Source organism: Amphibalanus amphitrite, unplaced genomic scaffold (genome assembly GCF_019059575.1).
Source record: "Amphibalanus amphitrite isolate SeventyFive unplaced genomic scaffold, NRLGWU_Aamphi_draft 000427F_arrow, whole genome shotgun sequence".
Lineage (NCBI taxonomy): Eukaryota > Metazoa > Arthropoda > Thecostraca > Balanomorpha > Balanidae > Amphibalanus > Amphibalanus amphitrite.
Window position 1 is genome coordinate 335,001 of NW_024881921.1, and position 26,173 is coordinate 361,173.

A 26,173-nucleotide genomic window follows, 5' to 3' on the forward strand; every position below is an offset into this window, starting at 1 on the left:
ATTACCGATTTAGAACGCAGAGGCCTGGTAAGACTGAAGCTTATGGATAATATATAAATTAACATTCTGAACCTCCCCAATCCCGCACGAACTTCACGGGTATGGTATCAGAAATGTGCCCGGAATTTATCGCGCCGATGTCGGTCCTCAGGTCCTGAAGACGGACATAGTGATGGACGTCGGAGAGTCCCTGAACCCCGCCATCGACATTGGCCAGATCGAGGGCGCCTTCATGCAGGGCTACGGCCTCTTCTGCATGGAGAGGCTCAAGTACTCTCCGAATGGGTTCAACTTCACCCGTGGACCGGGAGCCTACAAAATACCAGGTGATTAGATTCAGGATACGCTAGTATTGTACAGCTTAGTTTCCAGTAAAATGTTTGTATCCGCATTGTGTGTTAATGTTAAGACTTGATCGGCATGGTATTTGATCTCTATAATGAGTCCCACTTTGAAATCACGCAAAGTTTACAGTTATAAGCCGTCTGATGCATCTCTTCCGTGACCATACACACGCCCCACCAAGCCCATACCTCATCCTTCCAACACGCAGTCAGACCCTGACCTGCCGCTGTCGGCTGCCCGGCAGGGTTCGGTGACATCCCGCTCGAGCTGCACGTGTCACTGCTGCGCGGCTCGCCCAACCCGCGCGCCGTCTACTCCTCGAAGGCCGTCGGCGAGCCGCCGCTGTTCTCTGCCGCCTCAGTCTTTTTCGCCATCAAGGAGGCGGTGCGCGCGGCGCGTGCCCAGAACGGTATCAGCGAGCCGCTCAGAATGGAAAGCCCAGCCACCCCCGACCGGATCCGTATGGCCTGCCGAGATATGTTCACCGACAAGGTGATGAGCCACAGCGGGTGGTTGGGGAAAATGTGCTTACCGACATTTTCACGATCGTCTCGATCAGGAGAGATAAGTTCAAGGACAGGGTGAAAGTTTGTGTTCCATGGAGATATTTATTGTTTTGTGTTAACGGGCGGGCGTTTGTCAGATAATCCACTGTGTCAGTGGAAACCTCAGCCATCCTTCCATGGTGTATAGTTATATCTAAATTTAATTTTCGCGATTTCGTTTCAGCTTCCACAGGCTCCAGAGCCGGGCAGCTTCAAACCCTGGATGGTAGACCTGTGATGGCGCCTACGACAGCAGAATCGATGGATTCACCAGGAAACGTCGTGAAGTCAAACGGCCGACACTGCTTCAGATCGTGTCACGTTTGTGATATAGGCAGGGCCTTGGCCACATTGCAAGACTTGTCCGAAGTTGCGAGGGTGATGGACGCATTTTCCTTGGAGCGTAACTAGGAGAAAAGTGCCTTGTATGAATATCGTCATGTAGTTCTACGCCACTACGATTGTAGTTTTTTTCTACAGCTTAAATATAAGTAGTTATTAGTTGACATTGAAGCTATTAGTTGAAGCTTTGTAGGCTGCCATATAATCTGTGAACGGGGTTTCGTTGTATGACGTTGGTATTTGTGTCAGTATTTACATTTTTGACATGACTTCTGGGTTAGTTGGTCCACGGTTGACACTTTGTTCACTTACCCGGAAATGTGGGATCATGACTGCCAGGAAAATAGTGATAAAACTTCAAGTGTTAATATGTTTTCCATATGTGTTATGTAAGGACTAATGATGGAATATTACTAGAGGCGGCAGGTCTGTCACTTTTAAAATTAGGTAAGTAGGTACTTGAAACGAGCTGAGTGACGATAAGTGGTGCAATATGACACTCTGACTTTAATATGCTTACTTTAGAGAGAAGTGCGTTGCAAAAGCGGTGTATTAATTAAAAGTAACGTATGCATGTAGTTGAATGGCACTATTATTGGAGGTTTGCGAAATACACCTTTAACATCAACCATAACACGAATTATTTCGTCTTGTGTTCATCTACGTCGGTCCCGGTCTAGTTGTGATAATACTCAGAGCGCATAATGTTAGGTATAATAGCTGGTGTCACCGTAGTTATTCCATGTTACATATTTACGCTCGACTGTAATGTAAGTAAGCTTACGACTTTTCACCTTTCGTTTCGTGTATTGTCCATATCCACTTTTATAACGCATTGACAACGTCATCACGTGCCACAAAACGTGCCACTCGTATGTCCATTTACATGAGTGTTTTTTCACGATTGACAACAATGTCCCTCAAAACACGATGTGACTAATAGGAAGCAAACCTCACAAGACGTCCGCCATTACCGCCCAGGCCTATAACTCAGCCTCATGATAATTAAATCGCTACAAATGGGCATAGTTGAAGTAAGCGGTGACGTAAAATGTACACAACAGTTTAATAAGCGTAAGGCTACACTGAAAGAAAAACTACACCTGAAATTGGAATATTATTACGGTACACAAATCTCCACCCCTTTTAACTTCATTTTATGCCAGAGTAAAAGATGTTTGCATGGACAATTGGAGATTAATTCTGCCACCCGGTAGTAAGTAATATATCTTCGTAAGCTTAGAACTACACCCGTTGCGGAATAAAAGTACGGTACACAAATCTCCACCCCAAATCAATTCATTTTACACCCCTAGGTAAAGGGTGTAAAGGGGCGTTAGGAAGAATTAAGCATGTAATTTACGATAATATTTTTACGCCACAGTGCAATTTAAGCCAAAACAATTTCTACGCCTTGCGACATGGTGTAGAAATACCAGCGGGCTGCGAAGCTGAATGTGTACAATTTAAGTCAAGATGTAAAAGTAGCTCACGTTATAATCCGCATACAAAACAAAAGTAAACGATAATAATTGTATGTTCTTTTCCAGAGGGAGTAAAAATACGACTGGGTAAATATACATCGCCAGCCATAACTATCCCCCAGCGTGATTGTATCTACTGTCGTCTTCTGAGCACTTTCGATAAAGTCAACTATGGTGCATCTCTCCAACGTGTTGTTTATTTAAAATAACTTGAAACGACAGATCACAGGTTGCTACAGATTGGTTCCTCCCAACACTGACTTCCCTGAGGATATCACAAGCTGCACAAATCACATTTTATTCACAGCACAGGTCATCAGGTCACTAAGTCACGTTTCATCGTGTACTTTAAAAACAACTGAGCACTTCTTCGTGTAACGAGTATCGACCACTGAACTCTAATATATACTGGAAGGACCATTGGTGGCTTGTTTTTGTCTATCGATTTCCGCCATGTTGTGTATACCAGAAATATAAATTGCATTACGGTAGCAGAGGTGCAGTTTAGTGAGAGGTACACTTCTCAAAAGTGCTGCTGCTTCATGCTTGCAGTTTGATTGCAGCGATCAACTTTTCAAGACTTTGGTATACACAACATGGCCGAAATCGTTAGACATTCTGGCCCATATACGGCCAAGGCGAGTGCTTCCCCCTGGTATCGACACCAAACGTACGGTCTCTGAAATCAAAGCACAGGTGTACGAACTAGGAAAGCACTGACAACAAAAACTCCGTAAAAAAAAACTGACTGAGGCCTTCTCAACTCACATCATCTTCAGTGCCTATACCTAGGTACTGAAGATGTTTCACGGCACGACACTACAGTGCGTTACGTGTATCGCGGTGCTGAGTTCCTATTGGAAACATCCACATACTCGAACGCTCTCAATGTTGGAGCGTCCAAGTTTGTAGATGTTTCTATGGAAACTCAATACCGCGATACTAGTAGCGCACAGTAGTGCCGTGCCGTGAAACAGGGCCCTGCTCGGTCACCCGACCACTGCACTGGTGCCTCTGAATCGGCAACAGTGGATTATACGAAGGATGGCATTCTCGGCCGCACTGAGAGGAATCGCGAACTTCATAACCCGTGCATATATGACCTCAAAAAGGATCATGCTGGGCCCTCTAAAAGGCAAATATAGCACAGCGTGCGCCGCAGCGAAGGCAGCCAGCATCTTCATCTCACTGTTTGGGAGACGATATTTCACATCGCTGACCAGGCACTGGGTTTCTGGGTGAACGGACACAGAGTTGCGCCCATCCTGCAGCTCCGAAATCGTCGTGCCGCCACCGATCACCAAGGTGGCCGCCAGGTCGTCATCTACCAAGATTGAAAGATAAAAAGAACTATTAACCACTGCAATCTTTAAGTTAAGAACGACTTTGTATGTCAGGCCGTCCATCCGTCCGTCCATCCGCCCATCCATGTAAATTGAAGGATGTAAAGAAATATTAAGCACTGTAATCTTTAAGAAAATAGCAATTTTGAATGTCGATCCTTAAAAATTGACAGATGAATCATAGATGAATCTATTAACCCGCGCACCGAAGGGGTTCTGAGCCAACTTAGAAGCGACGAGAGGGTGGATGACCGCCCGCCCCCCAAAAGTCTCATGCGAGTAACCGTAAAAAGACCGACAACATTCAACAAACGACTCCGTAGCTCATGAACAGAAGAGATAAAAAGTCCTATAAAAAGGAATCTGATGGAAATAAGAATGACTTGAAATTTATTCCATTGACTTATAATGGGCAGGTAAAAAATGACCTATTCGTAGGTCATTTCTGAGATATACGAGTTGTAGGTGCTCATCACCAAAATTATTTCTGTGAGTTTCAAGATCTGCTTTCAACAACGAGATAGCAAACTTCGAAGATTGTGTTTCGAGGTGAGGTCACTTAACGTGGCCTGGTGGCCTGACTTTTTTAAGATATGAGCTAAAGATTTCCAGAGGGTATGCTAAATGGATGTATCAACAGTCGTGCCAAATCTGGCGGCGCTATGCGCCGCCTTTTTATGCTATCTGACAAAACCTGAGGGGGGGGGCTCCCCCGTCGGTGCGCGGGTTAAGCACTGTAATCGTAAGGCAAAGAACGATATTGTATGTCTGTCCGTGAAAACTGAAAGATATAACTAGTAGCACTGTAACATTAAAGTACAGAACGATATTGTATGTCACGGACCGACCGACCGACAGACGAGACAGACGAAACAGACAAATGTAAAATATTGGGGGGGGGGACACGTCCCCCGTCCCTCCCCCCTCCCCCCGGTGGGGGAGCCCATGGATGAGACAGGCGAGACAGGCGAGACAGGCGAGACGGACGGACGGACGGACGGACGGACGGACGGACGGACGGACGGACGGACGGACGGACGGACGGACGGACGGACGGACGGACGGACGGACGGACGGACGGACGGACGGACGGACGGACGGACGGACGGACGGACGGACGGACGGACGGACGGACGGACGGACGGACGGACGGACGGACGGACGGACGGACGGACGGACGGACGGACGGACGGACGGACGGACGGACGGACGGACGGACGGACGGACGGACGGACGGACGGACGGACGGACGGACGGACGGACGGACGGACGGACGGACGGACGGACGGACGGACGGACGGACGGACGGACGGACGGACGGACGGACGGACGGACGGACGGACGGACGGACGGACGGACGGACGGACGGACGGACGGACGGACGGACGGACGGACGGACGGACGGACGGACGGACGGACGGACGGACGGACGGACGGACGGACGGACGGACGGACGGACGGACGGACGGACGGACGGACGGACGGACGGACGGACGGACGGACGGACGGACGGACGGACGGACGGACGGACGGACGGACGGACGGACGGACGGACGGACGGACGGACGGACGGACGGACGGACGGACGGACGGACGGACGGACGGACGGACGGACGGACGGACGGACGGACGGACGGACGGACGGACGGACGGACGGACGGACGGACGGACGGACGGACGGACGGACGGACGGACGGACGGACGGACGGACGGACGGACGGACGGACGGACGGACGGACGGACGGACGGACGGACGGACGGACGGACGGACGGACGGACGGACGGACGGACGGACGGACGGACGGACGGACGGACGGACGGACGGACGGACGGACGGACGGACGGACGGACGGACGGACGGACGGACGGACGGACGGACGGACGGACGGACGGACGGACGGACGGACGGACGGACGGACGGACGGACGGACGGACGGACGGACGGACGGACGGACGGACGGACGGACGGACGGACGGACGGACGGACGGACGGACGGACGGACGGACGGACGGACGGACGGACGGACGGACGGACGGACGGACGGACGGACGGACGGACGGACGGACGGACGGACGGACGGACGGACGGACGGACGGACGGACGGACGGACGGACGGACGGACGGACGGACGGACGGACGGACGGACGGACGGACGGACGGACGGACGGACGGACGGACGGACGGACGGACGGACGGACGGACGGACGGACGGACGGACGGACGGACGGACGGACGGACGGACGGACGGACGGACGGACGGACGGACGGACGGACGGACGGACGGACGGACGGACGGACGGACGGACGGACGGACGGACGGACGGACGGACGGACGGACGGACGGACGGACGGACGGACGGACGGACGGACGGACGGACGGACGGACGGACGGACGGACGGACGGACGGACGGACGGACGGACGGACGGACGGACGGACGGACGGACGGACGGACGGACGGACGGACGGACGGACGGACGGACGGACGGACGGACGGACGGACGGACGGACGGACGGACGGACGGACGGACGGACGGACGGACGGACGGACGGACGGACGGACGGACGGACGGACGGACGGACGGACGGACGGACGGACGGACGGACGGACGGACGGACGGACGGACGGACGGACGGACGGACGGACGGACGGACGGACGGACGGACGGACGGACGGACGGACGGACGGACGGACGGACGGACGGACGGACGGACGGACGGACGGACGGACGGACGGACGGACGGACGGACGGACGGACGGACGGACGGACGGACGGACGGACGGACGGACGGACGGACGGACGGACGGACGGACGGACGGACGGACGGACGGACGGACGGACGGACGGACGGACGGACGGACGGACGGACGGACGGACGGACGGACGGACGGACGGACGGACGGACGGACGGACGGACGGACGGACGGACGGACGGACGGACGGACGGACGGACGGACGGACGGACGGACGGACGGACGGACGGACGGACGGACGGACGGACGGACGGACGGACGGACGGACGGACGGACGGACGGACGGACGGACGGACGGACGGACGGACGGACGGACGGACGGACGGACGGACGGACGGACGGACGGACGGACGGACGGACGGACGGACGGACGGACGGACGGACGGACGGACGGACGGACGGACGGACGGACGGACGGACGGACGGACGGACGGACGGACGGACGGACGGACGGACGGACGGACGGACGGACGGACGGACGGACGGACGGACGGACGGACGGACGGACGGACGGACGGACGGACGGACGGACGGACGGACGGACGGACGGACGGACGGACGGACGGACGGACGGACGGACGGACGGACGGACGGACGGACGGACGGACGGACGGACGGACGGACGGACGGACGGACGGACGGACGGACGGACGGACGGACGGACGGACGGACGGACGGACGGACGGACGGACGGACGGACGGACGGACGGACGGACGGACGGACGGACGGACGGACGGACGGACGGACGGACGGACAGACGGACAGACGGACAGACGGACAATTGTCGTCAGTCATCATTAATGGTAGTTTAAAACTCACCTTCAACGGGTGTGGCGCCCTCCGGAGGCAGGAGTTGTGCGGTGTAGCACGCCTGTCGCGTCATTGAGGTGACTTTGTCCTAATGCCATTCTCGCCGGCGTGACCCACGACGAGAGCCAGGTCACCCCAAACCTGAAAGTAATACACAAAATAAATTAGCAACTTTTTCAGGCCAAGATTCTAGTACTTTTGTAAAACGTAGAGAAATGAAATTACTAAACATACCTAAACATATATTGATCAATCGACACATTGAACATTTGATGAAGTTACAGTTAACAACCTCAGTAGGTACTTAACTGATTTCTCAATTTGCCCTTGAGAACAAACTGAGAGGGTCAATTTGAGCTTCTGGAATCACTAATCAGAATGCCACGTATTGACACAAACAGCTAAGTGAGTGACGTGCATACAGACAGCAGCAAATCAATTTCATCAACTGCTACATCGAAACATTATCAAGTCAACTTACCCTCAAAGTTATTCGGAAATGGGTCCAGCACTAGTCATGACCACACCGAACACACCAGCACACTCGCACCTATCTCACTGTTTCAACCGCCAGAAGATCACTTGCAAGCGCCAGAAGTCTCCGTGGCTCCGGTCCGGAGCAGACACAAAAATGAAAATGGCGGAAACGGAAGGCTCGCGAGCCGCACGTGGACGCTATCGTAAAATAATGAGCATATGGGTGCAGAACTATCATGTTTAGGGTATTTTAAATCCTTGTCATAAAATAACACCATCCTCATCGAAACACACTTTACCAAGGATGCATATTTACACCATGATGAGGGTTGAATTATCAGCTGACAAATCAGAGTGCAAATTTATGCTATCAGATGGGTATTCTTATCCAACTTGAAGAAAATACACTATAGTAGTAATTTTACCATCCATCAATTAGAGGGGTAAATATCTCAAAAATTAGAATTGCACCATGAGTGTTAAACTCGATTGAATTAACCCCCAAGAATACGCTCGTGACAGAGTACATTCGCACCGGAGCATTATTTTATTCTCCATATACGTCGAACAAGGGTATAAATATTCTTGATTTCGGTGTAATGGCGGTGTATAATAATCAAATTCAAATTACCAAGGTGTACTTTTCTTTCAGTGTACCTACATTTTGATATATTGAGCGAATTATGGTAATGCTTACTTACCTAATGCTGAAAATAACGTTCATGAATAACAATCATAATTTGATGGTTTCATATGAAGTGCAACGTATTCACAATGTCTCTAACTGTAATTACTCACGTGTTTTGTAGTTTCACGCAGCTGTCCCACCGCTTAGGTACAATACCACAAAACACTTCTTCACACCGACAGCCTCCGCGCTGCACATTACATCACACCTCCACAGAGCAGAAGTAAGTCTATTTACACCTCCACGGAGCAGTCACAGACCGGCTCCTTGTTGGACAGCCCGAAATGACAGACGGCGCCGGCCAGGGCGCGGCGCTCACATTCGTGGCGCATCGCCCAGATGTTGGCGGCGAGGACGCTGGAGGCCGCGCTGCCCACGTCACTCTGCTCCTGGGCGTGGGCGGCCGAGGCCGAGCCAGGTCGAACGGTGGGGTACAGCGTGGTCACCAGACAGCCGGCCTTCTTGCGGCTCTGACAGCGACACGTCGTCACACCGTGCAGGTAGTTACGGGTGAATTTGCGCGTCTTTAGCGACGAGTCTGCCATGAGAGCGCAGACTGGCGCGAAGATCACCTCGTCGGCTGAGGGTGGGAGGAGGGAGAGTCAGTGCGGGCGGCGCAACATACCCAACAGACGAGATGGTGTTTACACTGGCGAATCCAAGGGACATAAGGGACATTTACCCGTACCGCAGGTCCCAAAATTGACGAAATTCGCCGTTTTCCATCCATAAAAGATAGAACTGCATGCTTAAGAATCACATTGAGGGAACTGATCGGCCAGTTGGAGCTGACTCCTAGGACTTTGTGATGAGTAGTAAGGTAGATAGGTATAGAGTACGGACTACGGGCGGTGGAAATTTCTGGTGGGTTAACTTGACCCACCAGAAATTTCGACCCGGTTAACTACACGATAAAATTCGTAGCGGGTGCAGTACCTATAAATTATAATCATGCCTAATGCCGATCTTAAGGCATTATATTATTCAGATGCATCACTACACTTATAAATAGGATTCATTGTAAATTGATAGCTCCTAGAATGCCACGAATGGTGAACAATGTCAATGAACAATGAGCAGGGCCAATTTCCATAACCACAGATTATGACACTCTAGAAAGTGAAGCAAAATCAGTGGAAAGCGATATGGCTAGAACTGGAAAATCAAAGGGTGGCATAAACGTGCATCTTTCGCTATAACCGGGTCTGGTCTAGGCTGGCCTAATTTCTCAGCAAGCCACAGGAAAAGAAGACCGGAAAACACGAGACTCGTTCTTGGAGCGCGACTTGGAACGTCGTGAGGCAAACGCTAGGAATTCAGGCTACTATACTGCATTTATCGAAGCATTGAAGTCATGCCGCGCACGTATAGGTAATACTTTTTAGACGGGTATAATACAGGTTCTAAAAAAGCCAATCAGCCAAGCAATAAAGCAAAATAAAACATGGCACAGCGCACATAACACTGACAAATGGAGCCATGCAATCATGGCACATGGCTAGGCTTATACGGTAAATGAGTTATGGAAAACACTATTAACAGCATAACAGTCGATGTTCGGTAAAATAAATATTTAAACGTCCATCGCTGACGTCGTCCAGCAAAGAGCGCCCATAAGTTTCACGCCTCGAAATCTATGTCTCAGCCTCAGCCTATTGAACGTTCCGTTCTCCTTCCAGCTGTTATTTCAATTTTCAATTTTTATTATATTGCAGGTATATTTATTATACTGATGGTAAAAATAAAATGACCTGTTTTATTCATACGCATAAACGGTAAAGCCCTATGCTCTTACATGCCCATCGTGTTTACGTATGTGAAGTATGTGAAGCGGTCGTATGTGAAGCGGTCTTTGGGCAAAAAATTCCGGCAGGCGGCTATTTTTCTGTTGGTAAAACTGGCCTCAGGACGCATTTCCAGTGGGCGCATTGGATTATGGCACGCGACTTTTTCGGCGATGTGTCTGGGAAGGTCTGACGTATTACGGTACGAACTCTTCTTCGGATAAGCGACATTTTTTTAACCAATGTTTAGTCTAAATGCAGCGATGGTCGCCATTCTTCAGAGACAGCCTATTTTCCCGCGAACTACGAGTACAGGCATCCGCGTGACTTGAGTATTCCCACTTATGGCATGGACTCTGCCAATCAGTGAATCTAGTCAGTCATCTGCTCTAGCCTTGAGTCCTTAATTAAATATGTTGTGGGACTCTACACTCTACAGTCTACAAGCTGAGCATATGGTTCGCAAACGAGCGTCACCGTATAATGCATAGTTAGACGATAATTCAGGAAACGGTGGCGGTTAAAACCAGCGATCGGCATCAGACGGGTCAGTGACTTAAGCGATTGACAGGGCGATATGTCAGCTGTAATCCGTTGGTACTCGTATATATCGCAATCCTGAATGACGTGAACATTAGAGCGTGGTTCGTTCAGTGGACCGGTAAAAACCAGTATTACCGGTGATCGGGTCAATCAATAAAGGCATGTGGTGCATACCCCGTGAGCCATCCACATGCAAAATGACCGTACCGTGACTTTCACTGCGGGTACCATAACATAAAACAATGACCATGACTCACCCAATGTAGCGTTAGCTTCCTGCTTGACACTGAAAGTGTGCGCAGTACATTCAGGGCATATGGAATACCTACCCGTCGGGGAACTCCAAATGGCAAGTAACAACAAAACGGTCGATTTAGTTAGTTTTTGATATAATGGTTTATCACGGGAACAATAGCGTTCGCCGTTCACCGTTTCCAATGGTGACCAGTGCTAATCATTCCACCTGCCAATCAACATTACCAGTACCTATACACAAACACTAACAGCATCCACCGCCCAGCCGAGCGGTGCCACTTACCGATGAACGCGGGCGCGGTCGTGGTCCGGCGGCTCTGCGTCGTTGTCCTCTCCGTCACCGGGGCGGCGGTGGTCGGCACTGCCGCCGGCGTCGGCTCCGTCGTCGCCCCTGTCGTCGTCGGACGGGCAGTCGTCGATACCGACAATACCGTTGATCTCGTCGTCGATTCCGTTGTGGATTTGCCACTCGCCGTTACCGTGGTTTGTTTTCGTGCTGGCTGGCTGCGAGGCTTGGTTGTCGGCGAGCTAGTGGGGCTCTTCGTAGCACTCGTCGAGGGTTGCACAGTGACAGACCCGACTTTTGACGAGTCTATGGCTCTGAACACTGACGGTTTCTTGTCGCCATCCGTCACGGTCACAGTCGTCGGCTTCGTTTTCTGCGCTACCTTCAAAACCGACCCGATGATGACCCCGGCCGGCTGAGGGGCGGGAGAGGCGCCGGTGTCCGCTGCAGCAGCCAGCAGCACCGCGATAACCAGCAGCGAGCGGGCCGTCATGGCGGCTGGACGGCGGCGGGTCGGCGAGTGGCGGCGAGGGCGCACCCGGTGCCGCCGCGCGCGCCGCTCGGCCGGACGCACCGGTCCGCGGTCAGCGCGAGCGGCGGGGATCCGCGGGATTTCCGCACAGTTCGGCAGAACGGCCGCCACCGGAGCCAGGCAGCGAGGTGGGTCACCTCTGTCAGAGCGCCGGGGTCAACCGAGAGCGCGCAGAGGTCACCCTGGAGCTCACGATCCCGGCCGGGAGATTAGCCTAATAGCAGTCAGGGATTTCCCAGCCAGCTACGATCACCGAGGTGATAGTGTCGCCTCATTCTCGGCGAACGAGGATGAAGCTAAGGGAGAGAGTAACACGAAATACGCATAGTCCGATGAAGCTAGATAAGAAAATGCAGCGCAATGATGCTATACTGGCTGCTCTACGATCATTTTTGGTGATTTCGTTTAAAACAAACATACTCGAATCCGATATTGCTGTCTTTGGACCTGACCCAAGAAAACACAGATTACCAAACCTAAGATCGTTTTCAGTAGCGGCGGAACGCCTTCTTAAGGGGGGGGGGGGCACTGCCGACTTTTGGTCCCATTCTTTCCATGCAACGCCCATAGGGCTAATGTTACAATGCCAAAATCAAAGGGGGGCACGGTGTCCCGGTGCCCTCCCCGTTCCGCCGCCTATGAATTATGATCGCTTTCTAGTCGCTACGTCACTCTCTTCACAGCTTACCTATAGGTACATACGTACACTCGTTTTTTTATGGCAAACCTGGATCAACAATTGGGGTCTAGGGATGCAACAGCGAGGAGGGGCCCCTAGCAAGTACCTACACCAGCAAGTACCTAGCAAGTACACTCGGCAGTCGGCACTCGCCCTCGTTCGTTGTGTACATACAAGCGAATAGTGTTTTGTTTTCAAACAGCTCCTGCGGTTATTGGTTGTGTACGTCGGAAAGCGATAGGTTTAGGAAGAATTAGGAAAAGCAAAAGAGTAGGAAAAGCATGAATTGCAAGATTTTCAACAGCTAGGCACTGCTTTTTATATGACATAAAACTAATTTAATAATACATTTAGCCGTATGCAAGAGCAGTCTTTTACAACAGTTTCCGTACACATATAATTTGGCAGCGGTTTATGCGCAACTTTTTGATGCGCTGTCTGAGGCGTTTGCGACATTTGTGGCGCATGCAATCGCGATTGACGAGTCGGCGGAGAGAGTGGGAGCGGCTGCGTGCGATTTTCCCGATTTCCATCCATCTCCTAGATTCGATTAGTTTAATTTTTCATTCATTAATTTAAATATTGGGCGACTTAGTGTATGACTAAGAAATTGCACGATACACGAGAGCTCGAAGTGGGACCGGACATAAGTCATCGACGTCTCTGAGGACCAAGGGGGTGTTTCCAGAAGGAATGTGACTCATGTCCAGCTGAAAAAAGAACGTGACTGAAGTCTGTGTGGAATTTGTGAGGTATTGGTTCCAGAGTTAAGTTTTAGTCTGTAGTTCTAGAAACAATCAAAATGTTTAGTTGGCTTGATGGACATGAAGAGAAGAAGAAGCATGTTGAAGTCTATGAAACTGTGTTTGAAGGTCTGAAAAAGATCTACAAACAAAAAGTGTTGCCTCTTGAAGAAGCATATCAGTTCCATGACTTCCACTCTCCAAAGCTGGATGACCCAGATTTTGATGCCAAGCCCATCATCATGCTGGTTGGTCAGTACTCCACTGGAAAGACAACATTCATCAGGTATCTGCTCGAGAGAGACTTCCCTGGCATCAGAATTGGACCTGAGCCAACCACTGATGGGTTCATTGCAGTCATGCATGGAGACCATGATGGCATCATCCCAGGAAATGCATTGGTGGTGGATCCCAAAAAGCCATTCAGGCCACTGTCAAAGTTTGGAAATGCCTTCCTGAACAGGCTGCAATGCTCCACTGTGAACTCAACTGTTCTCAGGTCCCTGACAATCATTGACACACCTGGCATCCTCTCGGGTGAGAAGCAGAGGGTGGACAGAGGCTATGACTTTGCCGGAGTGCTGGAGTGGTTTGCCGAGAGGGTGGACAGGATCATCCTGCTGTTTGATGCTCACAAACTGGACATCTCAGACGAGTTCAGGAGGTCCATTGGTGCCCTGAAGGGACATGACGACAAGATCAGGATAGTGCTGAACAAGGCAGACATGGTGGACCACCAGCAGCTGATGAGGGTGTACGGAGCCCTGATGTGGTCTCTTGGGAAGGTGATCGCCACCCCTGAGGTCTCCAGGGTGTACATCGGCTCATTCTGGGACCAGCCTCTGCGCTATGACTCCAACAGGAAGTGAGTAAAAATTCCCATTTTTCAATGGCTGATATCCAATTCACAAATATGCGATTGCCTTGTCACTTACGCATTTCCTTTAGCTTTATGTCTAGAATCATATTTGGTGATGATTGACAAATCCTGACTTTGACAGGCTCTTTGAAGCTGAGGCACAAGATCTGTTCCTGGACCTGCAGTCACTCCCCAGGAATGCTGCTCTGCGAAAGCTGAATGATCTCATCAAGAGGGCAAGGCTGGCAAAGGTAAACCCTGTTTACTACAATACTACTAGCATTCCTTTTAATTCTGATTTATTCATTTTCTCTGATAATTAAAAAAACTCCTAAAGTTTGCAGGTAATTTCAATTTATCTTGTACTGCCCCACAGTCAATACTTTTTTACTAGACTTCTCCACATGTTCACCAAAAGAAGAATAGTGTCTACTTATTATTCACGTGATGTTTTTGCTGGTTTTTCATCACAACATACCAAAACTAAAATATATGTTTTTTTCACTATGATCCTATCACTTCTGTTGCAACTATCTACTACTTTATGTGTACTGAGGCAGAAACTGAAAATGACAAAGAGCAGCATTAGATAATCAGGTGTCATTACTTCTTACCTTCTCCAGGTGCACGCCTACATCATAGCTGCTCTGAAGAAGGAAATGCCATCGATGTTTGGCAAGGACAGCAAGAAGAAGGAGCTCATCAAAAACCTGTCAGCCATCTACGAGAGTGTGCAGCGAGAGCACCAGATCAGTCCCGGAGACTTCCCAGACATTGCACGCATGCAGGTAAGGCGGATGTCATGAATTACCTGTTTATAAGCTGGCATGAAAGTCACCCAGCTGGTACCTACCCAATTCAAAATTCTACTTGAATGTTTTAATTTACAGATTGATAGAGCCAGAGCGCACGCTGAGCGTGGTGCGTAGACCCCATCCCCTACCGTCCGATCGCGCAATGCCGAAAAACGAAGATGCCAAAGTTTAACGTGCCCATGAAAAGTGGACACGGCCTGTCCCACTCAACTGACTTAAAGTGGCTGCTGCTGCTCCCACCAACCGCATACCACCCCTGTCAGGAGTCTCAAATATCGAGCGCTGGAGCGACTCGAGCCCGGGCTCCACTATTGGGAGTCTAACGCTCTACCGAGCTACGGGACAGACTAGGAAGTGTTAGAGAAGAAAACGCAAAAACCATGGTGTTAGCAATTTTGAATTCAATCTTTTTGTGTCAATTGTGAGCATGTTTCATGAAAGCATCACCTTCTCTCCAGGCCACGAAGGTCTTGGCACTTCTAAAATCTTATCTCCAAGATCATCATCGGCTGCAGCCATAGAGGATGACGATGAAATTGCCAATGCGTGAGTAAATACGACGCCACGCTAGAGCCTTTCAGAAGTAGATGGCTGCTAAAAAGTATTCGTTTTTCAGGAACGTCTTCTTCACGAAGACTTCAGCAAGTTCCAGCCGCTGAAGCCGCGCCTGATCCAGAACGTGGACAAGATGCTGGCCGAGGACATCGCCAGGCTGATGGCCATGGTCCCGCTGGAGGAGAAGCAGAACATGGTCCCCAAAGGTCAGTCCTGTCCCGCAGCAGAGCTGCTGTTGATGGGACCGTGTAGAGTAATGGTCAGTGTGTGGTTATGTTTGAGAATGTTTCGTCTTCGGACGTTACGCAGGACTTTTCGTCACGCAGGCGATGTTTCGGCAATCATTGCCAAAACCATTCGTTGCGTTGGTCATTCCCACCGCAACTGTGTTTCTAACATCAGTGCGTGTCTCTAAGCTTAGGACGGTGACTCATACCGCGATATCCGCGCGTGACGTGTCACCGCCCCCCAACCACCACCGCCGGAGATCTGGCTTATCGTCATCCCGCCGGGTGTGACGCTGTCAGGGTGCCCTGCGGATGCGGACCCCGTATGGAGACTATCACGGCCAATTTCCGGTCACAAACTGTAACAGGCCTGAGTCCATATAGCTTTCTTAGTGATAAAATGCTTAGGCTAAATGCTAAATATATTCCGTGTCAAGTTTCACACTCACAGTCGCCATGTTGGCGGAATGTGACCGATGACCTGCGGCGAGTTTCTGTCATTTGTTTTCCGTGCGCGGTCGGGCTCGCTACAGCGTCTCGGCGGGGACCGTTTTGTTTGTTTGTCGATTCGCTGTTCGGTGCTGGCCTGCGCTGGCTCCCGGTCACACCCAGTCGTCGCGTTTGCCTGACACCGTTCGTACGCCCGGGCGGTGACAGCTGACTCCCAAACGCAAGTGGAGAGTCTGACTTACTGTCACGAGCGGCCTGCTGGATGTTGTGTCACTACTTTACTCTCGGAAAGGACATATTTGATCCAACATAGTCAGGAATTCATCTCACGGTGCCTATTTGTGTTATCAGAAAACAAATCCAGCCGACCTTCCCCAGCTGAGCAGTGGTTAAGCCCATTTCGATAAGCGAGATTTCGCAGCCGTATGTAGGATACCCGGGCACAGTGTGCTGTAAACCACAGTGGCGTACCCTCTCAGCCGTCAGCTTTCTCCCCGCTGTGTCAGCGAGCCGAGCTGTGGTCTGCACGGTTCGGGTGCAGCGCTCAGCCTGGGATGTGGCCCATGGCCGCCGCGCGCCGTGAGGGGCGTATCCCGCCTCCCGCTCCCCTCCCCGCGCCGGATTAACTCGGTTGGAGCCGGCTGAGTGCCATTCTGGGGCATCAGGCACACGTCCGGCACAATGGAAATGTTTTGTTTGGTTTGGATGGGATAAGGTCAATTCAGCATGTTAGAAAGTATACACTGGTGTAGGATGAAAGGAATGTGTATGCATGAATGTGATCGGGCGGCTACCCGTACGGTGGGACCTATCGTTCCACCCGGGTAAGGTAAACTTTGCTGATGGCTCAGACCGGAGTCCCTAACTACGCGATGTTGATATTTGCGACAATTTTGTTGCATGCAACCGTAAGGCGTGATGTGTTCCAGGCTAGTGAAAAGGCGTTCGTAAACGGAGTTCGAAACGAAGGTCGTACACAGACACGTTATGTGATTGTCTTTCGTGCTCTCTGATACATTGATGAACGCTGATGGCTGTCATTATTTTATCGTTCTCCCTGCGCCCGTTTCACTGTGACCTTTTCAGTGTCCGTTGACCTGAGTCGCGTCGCGTTACTAATGCATTTCTAGAACCGCTTCAAGTATTAGCGCGTGCCGCAGCAGCGCTAGTCATCAGATGTCTAATATTTTACCGTGTGCGTTTTGTTCGTTCAACTGACAAATTTGTGGCGTGTTTACTACCCGATAACGTCGCATCTTAGGAATGTGCTTGTCGTTAGCTGCGTCCCTGATTTTCTACCCTTGTATAACCGTCCCATCGAATTCAGTGTATCGCTCTGATTCTGCGACTGACTGCACCCGTAGAACCCCATGACACCCCATTACCCCGTCTCTAGACACCCGAACTGCCCCCTTAGTCCCGGTAGTCCCGCCGTGTCGCCCCGTAGAGAGACTGCACGCCACTAACCGGCACGCCGTTCGCAGAGGACGGCAAGCCCAACAGCGGCCACACGGTTTCAGGCGGCGCGTTCGACGGCGTGCGCAGTGCCGACACGCCGTTCGGCTTCAACAAGTGTGAGGGGGCCGACGCCGGCGCCGGCGAGGCCGAGTGGGTGGTGAACCGCGACCGACCCAAGTACGACCCCATCTTCTTCAGCATGAACCCCGTGGACAACAAGGTCACCGGAGCAGGTGAGCTGGCGCGAGCTGATGGGGAGAGGAATTGTTGGGGTCTAGGGAGCGTGCGTTTCCGTTCCACAGGTAGTGAAAGTAGGCACTGGTTTGATCTCGCCGTCGATGCGCCTCCAAATCTTCCCCAAACAACAGGAAACCGACATGGGCTTGTTTGATCGTTGGGCTGGGCATGGGCTCGATTTGTTCCGTAATGCGCTAGCATTCGCTTGCTGTTTCGTAAGACACCTAACCAGTATTTTGTTTTTCAACGTTGCGGCGATAGCCAATGACGTGACCTTGCATGCGATATAGCCTTACCTTTGTATCAGCAAACAACGAGTTTCATAGTTGAAGTAAAAAACGTTTTTAGGCGAGATTGCGTGGGCATCGGTAAAACACTGCCAACGGTTTCCCAGTAATCCCAAACCTGGCGAGCGGCTCCGTTAGGCCACCGATCGATAATGCGGTACGAGTCTGCCAGACTGCTGGCTGGCCTAGGACCGGCGCCTGCCGTCAGTCACCATACCCACAAGTGGCGCGGAGCATTCGCACGCCTCTAAGCGTCGATGTTACTATGAGCACCATAGGACGCTCGTAAAATGCGATATTCAATCCCAAGCGACGCATTTCCTTCCTTTATCGCTTACATTGCATGGATTATCCCCGGTTTTCCGCATGTCCTCATTTTATTTTTCTGGCGACTTTCCCTTGTTTGCATTCATCGTTTTTATCCCCCATCTGATGCTCCTCCATTCAGTGTCGCATTCTTTATATCTTGGAGATCACACCAGGCTCCAAGTGTTATGCCCTCTCTTTGTAATGCCATTCTTGTCATTGCTACCCATGCCACCCCATGTTTCTCTGCCGGCCCCACAATCACTGACCGGTCCGCGGTGGTCCACTGGGGGCCGGCGACCAAGGCCGCTCACCGGTCCAGCCAGGCTCCACGCTGTCGCCGCCGCCAACCGACCATTGTGGGCCGATTTTTGTCCCGCCGCCGCACGCCGCTGCCAGTTGCACTGTTGATTGGAGAGAGAGGGAGGCAATTAGGACAGGCGGAAGTGGAGTGGACGGGTACAGAGCGGGTGGGAGAATGGGAAACAGGGCCCTTTGTGAGGTGGTGGGTGGGGTTGTGCGGGTGGGATGGGGAGGGATGTTGCGTGACGGTGGGACGTGTTGTGTAACTGTCGAATGTGGTTGACATTCGATACCGTTTGTGTGGAGTGGCCTTTAGTGTCGGAGTAGATACCACAAATGTTCATCTCATGTAAGAAGATATAATGACATTACCACACCACCCAAACGAATTGTTTCATGAAGGAGGCAATTTGTGACGATTTTTTTCTGTAAGGTTATGTAAACACTCGTAACGATATATATCCGATGCCCAGTAAAGCTACACTTTTTCTTTTGTTGCATCAGATTGCCAGCGAATGGTTTTGTTGTTGGCCACAGGCGAACTAAAATGTATCCTTTCGCCTCAAACATAACGCATGCTACTAGCCAATGAAGCTGATAGTGCACATTGAAGGCCACAGCCGCCGATATCAGCACGAGTTGCACGGTCGCGGACCATCCCCCTCACTCGAGGCCGGGTGGCGGGTCGGTCCGCCGGGTCGGGGGTGCGCTGGGGTCGATCTGTCGCCGCGCGCTTATCAGCCGGGCTGAATGACGTCATGTCAGCTAATCGACCTGAGCGTTATGATCTGAGGTGTGGCCGTGAAAATCGACGGGCTGTCAGGGAGGGCGGAGAGCCACTGTTAGATATACCGTGGTTCGTAACCTTTGAATGGTCGTGCGTTCGTGGTTTATCCGACGATGTTTTGACGTATTTTGCGTCCTTCCTCAGCGGCCAAGGCGGAGATGGTCAAGTCGAAGCTGCCCAACACGGTGCTAGGCAAGGTGTGGAAGCTGGCCGACCACGACAAGGACGGCATGCTGGACGTGGAGGAGTTCGCCCTGGCCATGCACTTGATCAACATCAAGCTGGACGGGCACGACCTGCCGGCCGAGCTGCCCGCCCACCTGGTGCCGCCCAGCCAGCGCGGCTTCTGAGCGAGCGCACACCGCTCATAGTGGGGCGAGCGAGTGTGAGAGAGTGACGAACGGAGCGGGGAGCGCAGTACTATCAGCGGTGTACGCTTCAGACCGGCACACCACCACACTATGGCGGCGTTATTTTTGTACTCGGCCGCATTATCACTCGCGCGGCGCCCGCTCTTCTGCATGCTTCCTGTATCCAGTTATCCAGCGAGTCTGATGTCTTCTCGAGGCCTTCAGCGGCGGGGCGCGCTCGGCCTGCCGCCGTCCCGTCCCCGTTTGGCGTCCCAGGCGCGCGGCCCGCCGCCGTCCCGTCCCCGTTTGGCGTCCCAGGCGCGCGGCCCGCCAACAGGCGGCGCCGCCGACCAACAAATTAGTGCTTGTTCTGTCAGCGAGGGCGTCGCGGCGACCCTTCTGTTGCTTGACGGTGCCTTTGGCCGGTCTGTTTGTGTTTCTTCAGACGGCCGTGCGAGGCGAGCTCGCCTGCCGCGTGCGAGTGTGTACCCGTAGTGTCGCTCGTGTGTTGCCGTTGGTAGTTTGTGGCTAGGCCCGATTGGTCACAGCGCACAGTCAGCTGGGTATGATCGTACCCGGAGCGGTTTCGACCCCTCGGACGAAATCGTACGTGTCGCAGAAATTAGCCGTGACGTCTATAACGATATTGAACGAATCCACGTACCGCCGCGGCGCAGTTATTGGTTATTGTTACTGGGCCACGGAGCTCTGAGCCCGCCTCGACCCACAGAGTATTCCAGATCGGTAGTTATTTATTTACGGTGTGCGCGGAGTCATTGTAACGCGTTCGGTCCGTCCGCCGACCGCACACAGATTAAAACCACATAGTCACACGGGCGCGGCTATCTAGGCTTAGGCAGGGAAAACGGTGGCGAATACACCTATATTATATATCAGATGGGCTGGTGCGTGAGTGTGGTGGTTTGGTGTGTTTGAAAATGGAAGCCTTCAGAAAGTCTAAGCACAAACAGACCCGACCCCATTTACCACCTGCTGCGAGGGGTATGCCTGCAGAAGAGACTATAGTCCCAAAACGACATTGACATGGATGATACCAACCGGAATACATGTCACGATACTTAAAAAACAATGTATTATTGACATTACACCGCCATATGACACTTTTTCAGTGGTCAGCAGCTCTGAGGAATCCCACGAACCCCACATAGTTAACACGTTCACCTTTCAATGGAAAAGCGTCACATTTGAACTGGACTGCACCGACAATTACTGGGAATTTACCAATCTTGCACCATGTCCACACAGACGTGACTTGCCTCTGCCGAGTCTGCCCTGGTGTTCTCTGAGGGCCGGCGTTAGATGAGGGCGACCCGCCAGACCACCAGTTTTCGGTCGCTGCCGGCCAACAGGTACGGGAGGACGCTGTGCCAGCTGATGCCGCCGACCGCCTGTCGGAGGGAGGATACACGTAACTCAGCGCCCTCTGGACGGGAGAGACTCGCGTCCACACGGATCAAAGCCTCCGCTTCCTGCAGTGTGTGCGTCCAGTACAAGTGTCTGGCATGGTCCACTTTTGGGAAGATCGCATCGAAATACGATCGTGCGTACAGTCTTTTGAGCGAGTTTGAATTCATGTTGCGCGAAGCTATCTGAATAGTTTTATGCCACACTAAAAAAATGTCATACCTTCTTGCTACTCGATCACCCTTCAATTACTGTTTCATCCAGGCCCACGAATAACTGTGCCCACTCACCATGAGATCCTCTGCGAGCGGCGCCTGGTGCACGCCCAGCTGGGTGACCTTGACCTGGGTCAGGCTACACGTGGCCACGTGCTGTTTGGCCGTGCGCGAGAAGCGCACCTTCTGCCCGCCGCCGTGGTGCACCTCCTGGTCCGTCTCCGGCTTGCTGGCGAACGGACACGGGTGGGCGTTAGAGAAATGGCATGGCATTATCAACTGACGAAACAACGTGACCATTTGGCTAGTATGCTGATGATGCGAGTGCCGCACGCTAGGGCTTCCCATGCATTCCGTAGCCATAAGCCGACGACCACGATGTCGTAGTTCCATGATTCCATCAAGTCACTACCCGCCACACCGTACCAAACACTACTCGACTCCCTACACCCAACTCTCCCCCAAACCGCATTTCCCGGTCCCTCGCCATTCCCGCTACGGCCGACAGCTGACCCCCCCGATGACCTCCACCACAACATGTCCGGTGTACGACTGACCTCAGCCGCAGCACATCCACCTATGACTGACCTGAGTCGGGACACGTCCAGAGTCACCAGGCGGCTGTCGTGCACGGTAGCCACCCGCAGACTGTCGAGTGGCGACCAGTCGGCGCCGGCCAGGCCAGTCACGCCCGTGTGGAGGGCCGAGACGGGCGCGCGCGTCTCTGTGTTGTAGAAGGTGACGGTGCCGGAGGCGGCCGCCACCAGCAGCTGGTACTGCTCCTCCGCGTGCCAGCACACCGACATACCTGCCGGAGGGCGTTCGTTTGTTATATTGGCTACACATGTCCGATACGTAGGTTATGTCTTCATAGCTGACTGCTCCTGAAAACAGTTCCTCCAAACTGGAAAGCCATCTATCCTCTCCGAATCTAAGAACCGCAGATTTCTTCAGACATGCGAGTCCCCGCGATCGGACGCAGACTTCTCCGTAACTACTCTGACCTACTAACAATCCCCAGACCTCCCCGACCAGGGACCGGTGCCTGGACGTCCTCCCCCGACCAGCGCACGGTCCCCGGCCACTCACACGGTCCGTCGGAGGCGATGCACGCCAGCGGTGTAAAGTCGGCCGCATTCCACAGCCGGCAGGTCAGGTCGTCACCGACGCTGGCCAGGGTGTCTCCGTCCGGTCCGCCGAACGACAGATCGTTAATGTAGTCAGTGTGGCCCACCAGCGGGTGAACCTGCGGCAAAAACGCAGATAGTCGGACTCCGGTAGATCAGTCTGGCCAGCGTGAAAATCGCGGCTACATATGGCAGGTTGAGAACAAATACAGGGTACGAGCCAGCCTTGTAAATGTACACAGGAGGTACAGTATTAACGTAAACCTCCAGCATGCGAAGAAAAATACTGAAACAGACAGGCTGACCGTATAAAAAATTGGGATTCGGCATCGTGAATCACGAACGGTAGGGGATAGTTATAAGCTAACAGTTTGGGATATTGAACATGGTTTAAAAAATCATAAATGCATTTTTTGTCATGAAAATTGAAACGCCTCACGCAGTGTACACTGTACACAGTAGCGAAAAAAAACGCAATCTTGATTTTTTGTAAAATCCTAAGATCACTAATGGAGCACGACAAATGCCGTGTGCAGCCGCATTACATCGCCATTTACACCCTAACATACCTCCAGCGACCCGCCTTCCGTGGGGCCCGTGTGGACGTACACCCTGACACAGTGGTCGGCGCCGGCGGCCGCAAACTTCAGACAGCGAGGCACCTCAGCCAGGTTGGTCTCGCCGCTCCAGGCGAGACAGCGCACCCGCGAGTCGTGGTGGAATTCGTGCAGACTCACGTGCTGCAGCTGTCCGGTCTCACTGTCTTCCTGTGGGCGTAGGGGGGAATGTGAGGGCTGGGGGACGGGCAGATGGGGATACCACTGGCTCATAGGGACTCAGTGAGCTAATGGGTGTCTTTCTGAGGCGTGGCAACAGCCGAATAGGAATGTCTTGATAAAAAAGGTGATCACCAATCATCTCATAATTTCGGCTTGAGCACAGAAAACACTTTCAAGTTTTGACTGGATGGTGCCCAGCAGCCTCACGCTGCAGCTGGCCAAATGCATGCATGCTGGAATTCAGGAAGCAAAATCCAATACAAACAAAAGCACAACTAAAATCAACAAACAAAATTGGCATATGGCATGCATTTACAGATCATTGCATCTCTGTGAAGTAGTTCTACCATTCAAACTCACTGGGAGAGTGATGCGGAGTACACCAACTGAGGTAGCTGTTCCATAGACTACCAGGTCACTGCACCATGCAAATCCAGCCACTTCGACAGCATACACTCGACCATCAACGGGGATGGTGAAGGCTGGTGCTGTGGCAGCACCACTGCTGGACTGGACACTCTTTGCCACCAGATTCTTCATTGTTCTTTACTCTGCAAAATATAAACTCTGGGTTATTGCTTTATGACTAGACTCATGATCTTTCTAGTGTTGTCTAAGGGTCATATTGTCCCACACAAAATTGCTGGTATTCGATTGGCAGTCAAAGTTCAAACCAGATGGAATCTGAAAACAGGGAGCTGGGGTGATTTGATCAAGGGTGTTGAACGTCGCTAGACTTAATCATGTGAAAATTAGCCTTTTAAAGCCACAGAGGGGGAAAATATCCCGATGATCACGTGACTAAAAATGCCCGGCTGGCGCCCTGTTTTCAGATTTCACCGTCAAACCTACTGATAGGTTTAGTCTGAGACAGCAGTGCACATCAGTGTCTTAGCATATTAGTGTCTACTTCTATCTTGGTCTTGTAAACGTCAACGTGTAAAATGCATACCTAAGCATCAATGACAAGTCCAAATTCCAATCACCATTATCCATATGATTAACAAATTGCATGTAATTGTCAAATTTTCGTACCTACAGCTAAGTATGATCGTGGGCTTCACTCAAGCTTCACCCTTCAATAACATTTAAATTTGATTTTAATTCAAATATCTCTACAGCCCAGTACCAAGATTACTTTAACACGCGCCACAACAGCTACCGCTTGAAACCTGTTCAGTGGTAGAAATCATTAGAGTCGACTCGCTTTTGTGTTACAAAATCCGTCAGCTCATTGGATAATAATCCTCTCTAAGAAATTTTATCTCCGCAGCAAACGTTTATGAACACTAACAACAGGCTAAAGCTGCGCCACAATCGAATGTTTCGCGCCGACAATTTTTTTGTTCTTTAGCCCCGACATGAAAATTAACGTCCATCAATTGAGCAGCAGATTGATATTCGCGAATATCAAACTAAAAATTCGATATTCGGACGGGGAACGCAATAACTCAAGAACCAGTGAACCGATTTTGATGAAAATGCCCTCATTCGATTCCTCGTTCCTCATTCCAGGTTGACAGCGATTTCCAGGTCACTAGGTCATGACCTTCAAGGTCAAGGTCAAGGTCAAAGGACGGGGAACGCTCTACAGCCTAAAGTTACCGTCCGATTGGCTTGTAAATGGTCTCAATCGATTCCTCGACCCCGATTCCAGCTTGACAGCGATTTCCAGGTCACTAGGTCATGACCTTCAAGGTCAAGGTCAAGGTCAAAGGACGGGGAACGCTCTACAGCCTAAAGTTACCGTCCGATTGGCTTGTAAATGGTCTCAATCGATTCCTCGACCCCGATTCCAGGTTGACAGCGATTTCCAGGTCACTAGGTCATGACCTTCAAGGTCAAGGTCAAGGTCAAAGGACGGGGAACGCTCTACAGCCTAAAGTTACCGTCCGATTGGCTTGTAAATGGTCTCAATCGATTCCTCGACCCCGATTCCAGGTTGACAGCGATTTCCAGGTCACTAGGTCATGACCTTCAAGGTCAAGGTCAAGGTCAAAGGACGGGGAACGCTCTACAGCCTAAAGTTACCGTCCGATTGGCTTGTAAATGGTCTCAATCGATTCCTCGACCCCGATATCTGGGTGACAGCGATTTCCAGGTCACTAGGTCATGACCTTCAAGGTCAAGGTCAAGGTTCGCGAATATCAAACTAACAATTCGATATTCGGACGGGGAACGCAATAACTCAAGAACCAGCGAACCGATTTTGATGAAAAGACCCTCATTCGATTCCTCGTTCCTCATTGCAGGTTGACAGCGATTTCCAGGTCACTAGGTCATGACCTTCAAGGTCAAGGTCAAGGTCAAAGGACGGGGAACGCTCTACAGCCTAAAGTTACCGTCCGATTGGCTTGTAAATGGTCTCAATCGATTCCTCG

General features: G+C 52.0%; 4 protein-coding genes across 10 annotated transcripts in view; 2 read left to right on the forward strand and 2 right to left on the reverse strand.

Moving 5' to 3' along the window:
* Positions 1–1,868, forward strand: part of LOC122391236 (xanthine dehydrogenase-like) — a 22,658-nt gene extending 20,790 nt beyond the window's left edge. The window contains exons 24-26 of the mRNA XM_043384977.1: positions 152–326; positions 590–837; positions 1,075–1,868. Of these exons, the coding sequence (XP_043240912.1) occupies positions 152–326; positions 590–837; positions 1,075–1,128 (477 nt within the window). The 3' untranslated portion in view covers positions 1,129–1,868. The remainder of the gene's footprint in view (positions 1–151; positions 327–589; positions 838–1,074) is intronic.
* Positions 1,869–2,019: 151 nt separating this feature from the next.
* Positions 2,020–12,484, reverse strand: LOC122391238 (flocculation protein FLO11-like). Of its 2 annotated transcripts, none has more exons than XM_043384978.1 (3): positions 11,656–12,484; positions 8,760–9,370; positions 2,020–2,316 (listed from the first exon to the last, which is right to left on the reverse strand). In XM_043384978.1, the coding sequence occupies exons 1-2, from the start codon at positions 12,149–12,151 to the stop codon at positions 9,024–9,026; spliced, it is 843 nt and encodes a 280-aa protein (XP_043240913.1). In that variant the 5' UTR covers positions 12,152–12,484; the 3' UTR covers positions 2,020–2,316; positions 8,760–9,023. The 2 variants fall into 2 exon arrangements, with proteins under 2 accessions (XP_043240913.1, XP_043240914.1); XM_043384979.1 differs by having other exon boundaries at positions 2,020–4,040; positions 7,635–9,370.
* Positions 12,485–13,065: 581 nt separating this feature from the next.
* Positions 13,066–21,147, forward strand: LOC122391239 (EH domain-containing protein 3-like). 2 transcript variants are annotated; one of them, XR_006258317.1, is made up of 7 exons: positions 13,246–14,477; positions 14,614–14,722; positions 15,095–15,259; positions 15,903–16,047; positions 18,003–18,209; positions 20,041–20,480; positions 20,523–21,147. XR_006258317.1 is itself a non-coding variant. In XM_043384980.1 (6 exons), exons 1-6 carry the CDS (start codon positions 13,672–13,674, stop codon positions 20,244–20,246), a joined length of 1,638 nt encoding a protein of 545 aa, XP_043240915.1. In that variant the 5' UTR covers positions 13,066–13,671; the 3' UTR covers positions 20,247–21,147. The 2 variants fall into 2 exon arrangements, 1 of the variants encoding a protein (XP_043240915.1); XM_043384980.1 differs by having other exon boundaries at positions 13,066–14,477; positions 20,041–21,147.
* On the reverse strand, positions 18,859–25,066 carry LOC122391240 (nucleoporin Nup37-like). 5 transcript variants are annotated; one of them, XM_043384985.1, is made up of 8 exons: positions 24,828–25,066; positions 24,153–24,343; positions 23,583–23,780; positions 22,976–23,132; positions 22,475–22,694; positions 21,962–22,115; positions 21,524–21,655; positions 18,859–19,210 (listed from the first exon to the last, which is right to left on the reverse strand). In XM_043384985.1, exons 2-7 carry the CDS (start codon positions 24,330–24,332, stop codon positions 21,563–21,565), a joined length of 1,002 nt encoding a protein of 333 aa, XP_043240920.1. In that variant the 5' UTR covers positions 24,333–24,343; positions 24,828–25,066; the 3' UTR covers positions 18,859–19,210; positions 21,524–21,562. The 5 variants fall into 5 exon arrangements, with proteins under 5 accessions (XP_043240920.1, XP_043240919.1, XP_043240921.1 ...); XM_043384984.1 differs by having other exon boundaries at positions 24,832–24,939; XM_043384986.1 differs by having other exon boundaries at positions 24,745–24,922.
* Positions 25,067–26,173: the final 1,107 nt, after the last annotated feature.

Coding starts and splice junctions, on each gene's coding strand:
- LOC122391238 (XM_043384978.1), bottom strand. CDS start 12,151: ATGACGGCCCGCTCGCTGCTGGTTATCGCGGTGCTGCTGGCTGCTGCA. Junction 9,371..11,655: donor GACCGCGCCCGCGTTCATCG/GTAAGTGGCACC, acceptor TCCCACCCTCAG/CCGACGAGGTGATCTTCGCG.
- LOC122391239 (XM_043384980.1), top strand. CDS start 13,672: ATGTTTAGTTGGCTTGATGGACATGAAGAGAAGAAGAAGCATGTTGAA. Junction 15,260..15,902: donor CAGACATTGCACGCATGCAG/GTAAGGCGGATG, acceptor TTCGTTTTTCAG/GAACGTCTTCTTCACGAAGA. Junction 18,210..20,040: donor CAACAAGGTCACCGGAGCAG/GTGAGCTGGCGC, acceptor GTCCTTCCTCAG/CGGCCAAGGCGGAGATGGTC.
- LOC122391240 (XM_043384985.1), bottom strand. CDS start 24,332: ATGAAGAATCTGGTGGCAAAGAGTGTCCAGTCCAGCAGTGGTGCTGCC. Junction 23,133..23,582: donor CGGAAGGCGGGTCGCTGGAG/GTATGTTAGGGT, acceptor TTTTTGCCGCAG/GTTCACCCGCTGGTGGGCCA. Junction 22,116..22,474: donor CTGGACGTGTCCCGACTCAG/GTCAGTCATAGG, acceptor TCCGTTCGCCAG/CAAGCCGGAGACGGACCAGG.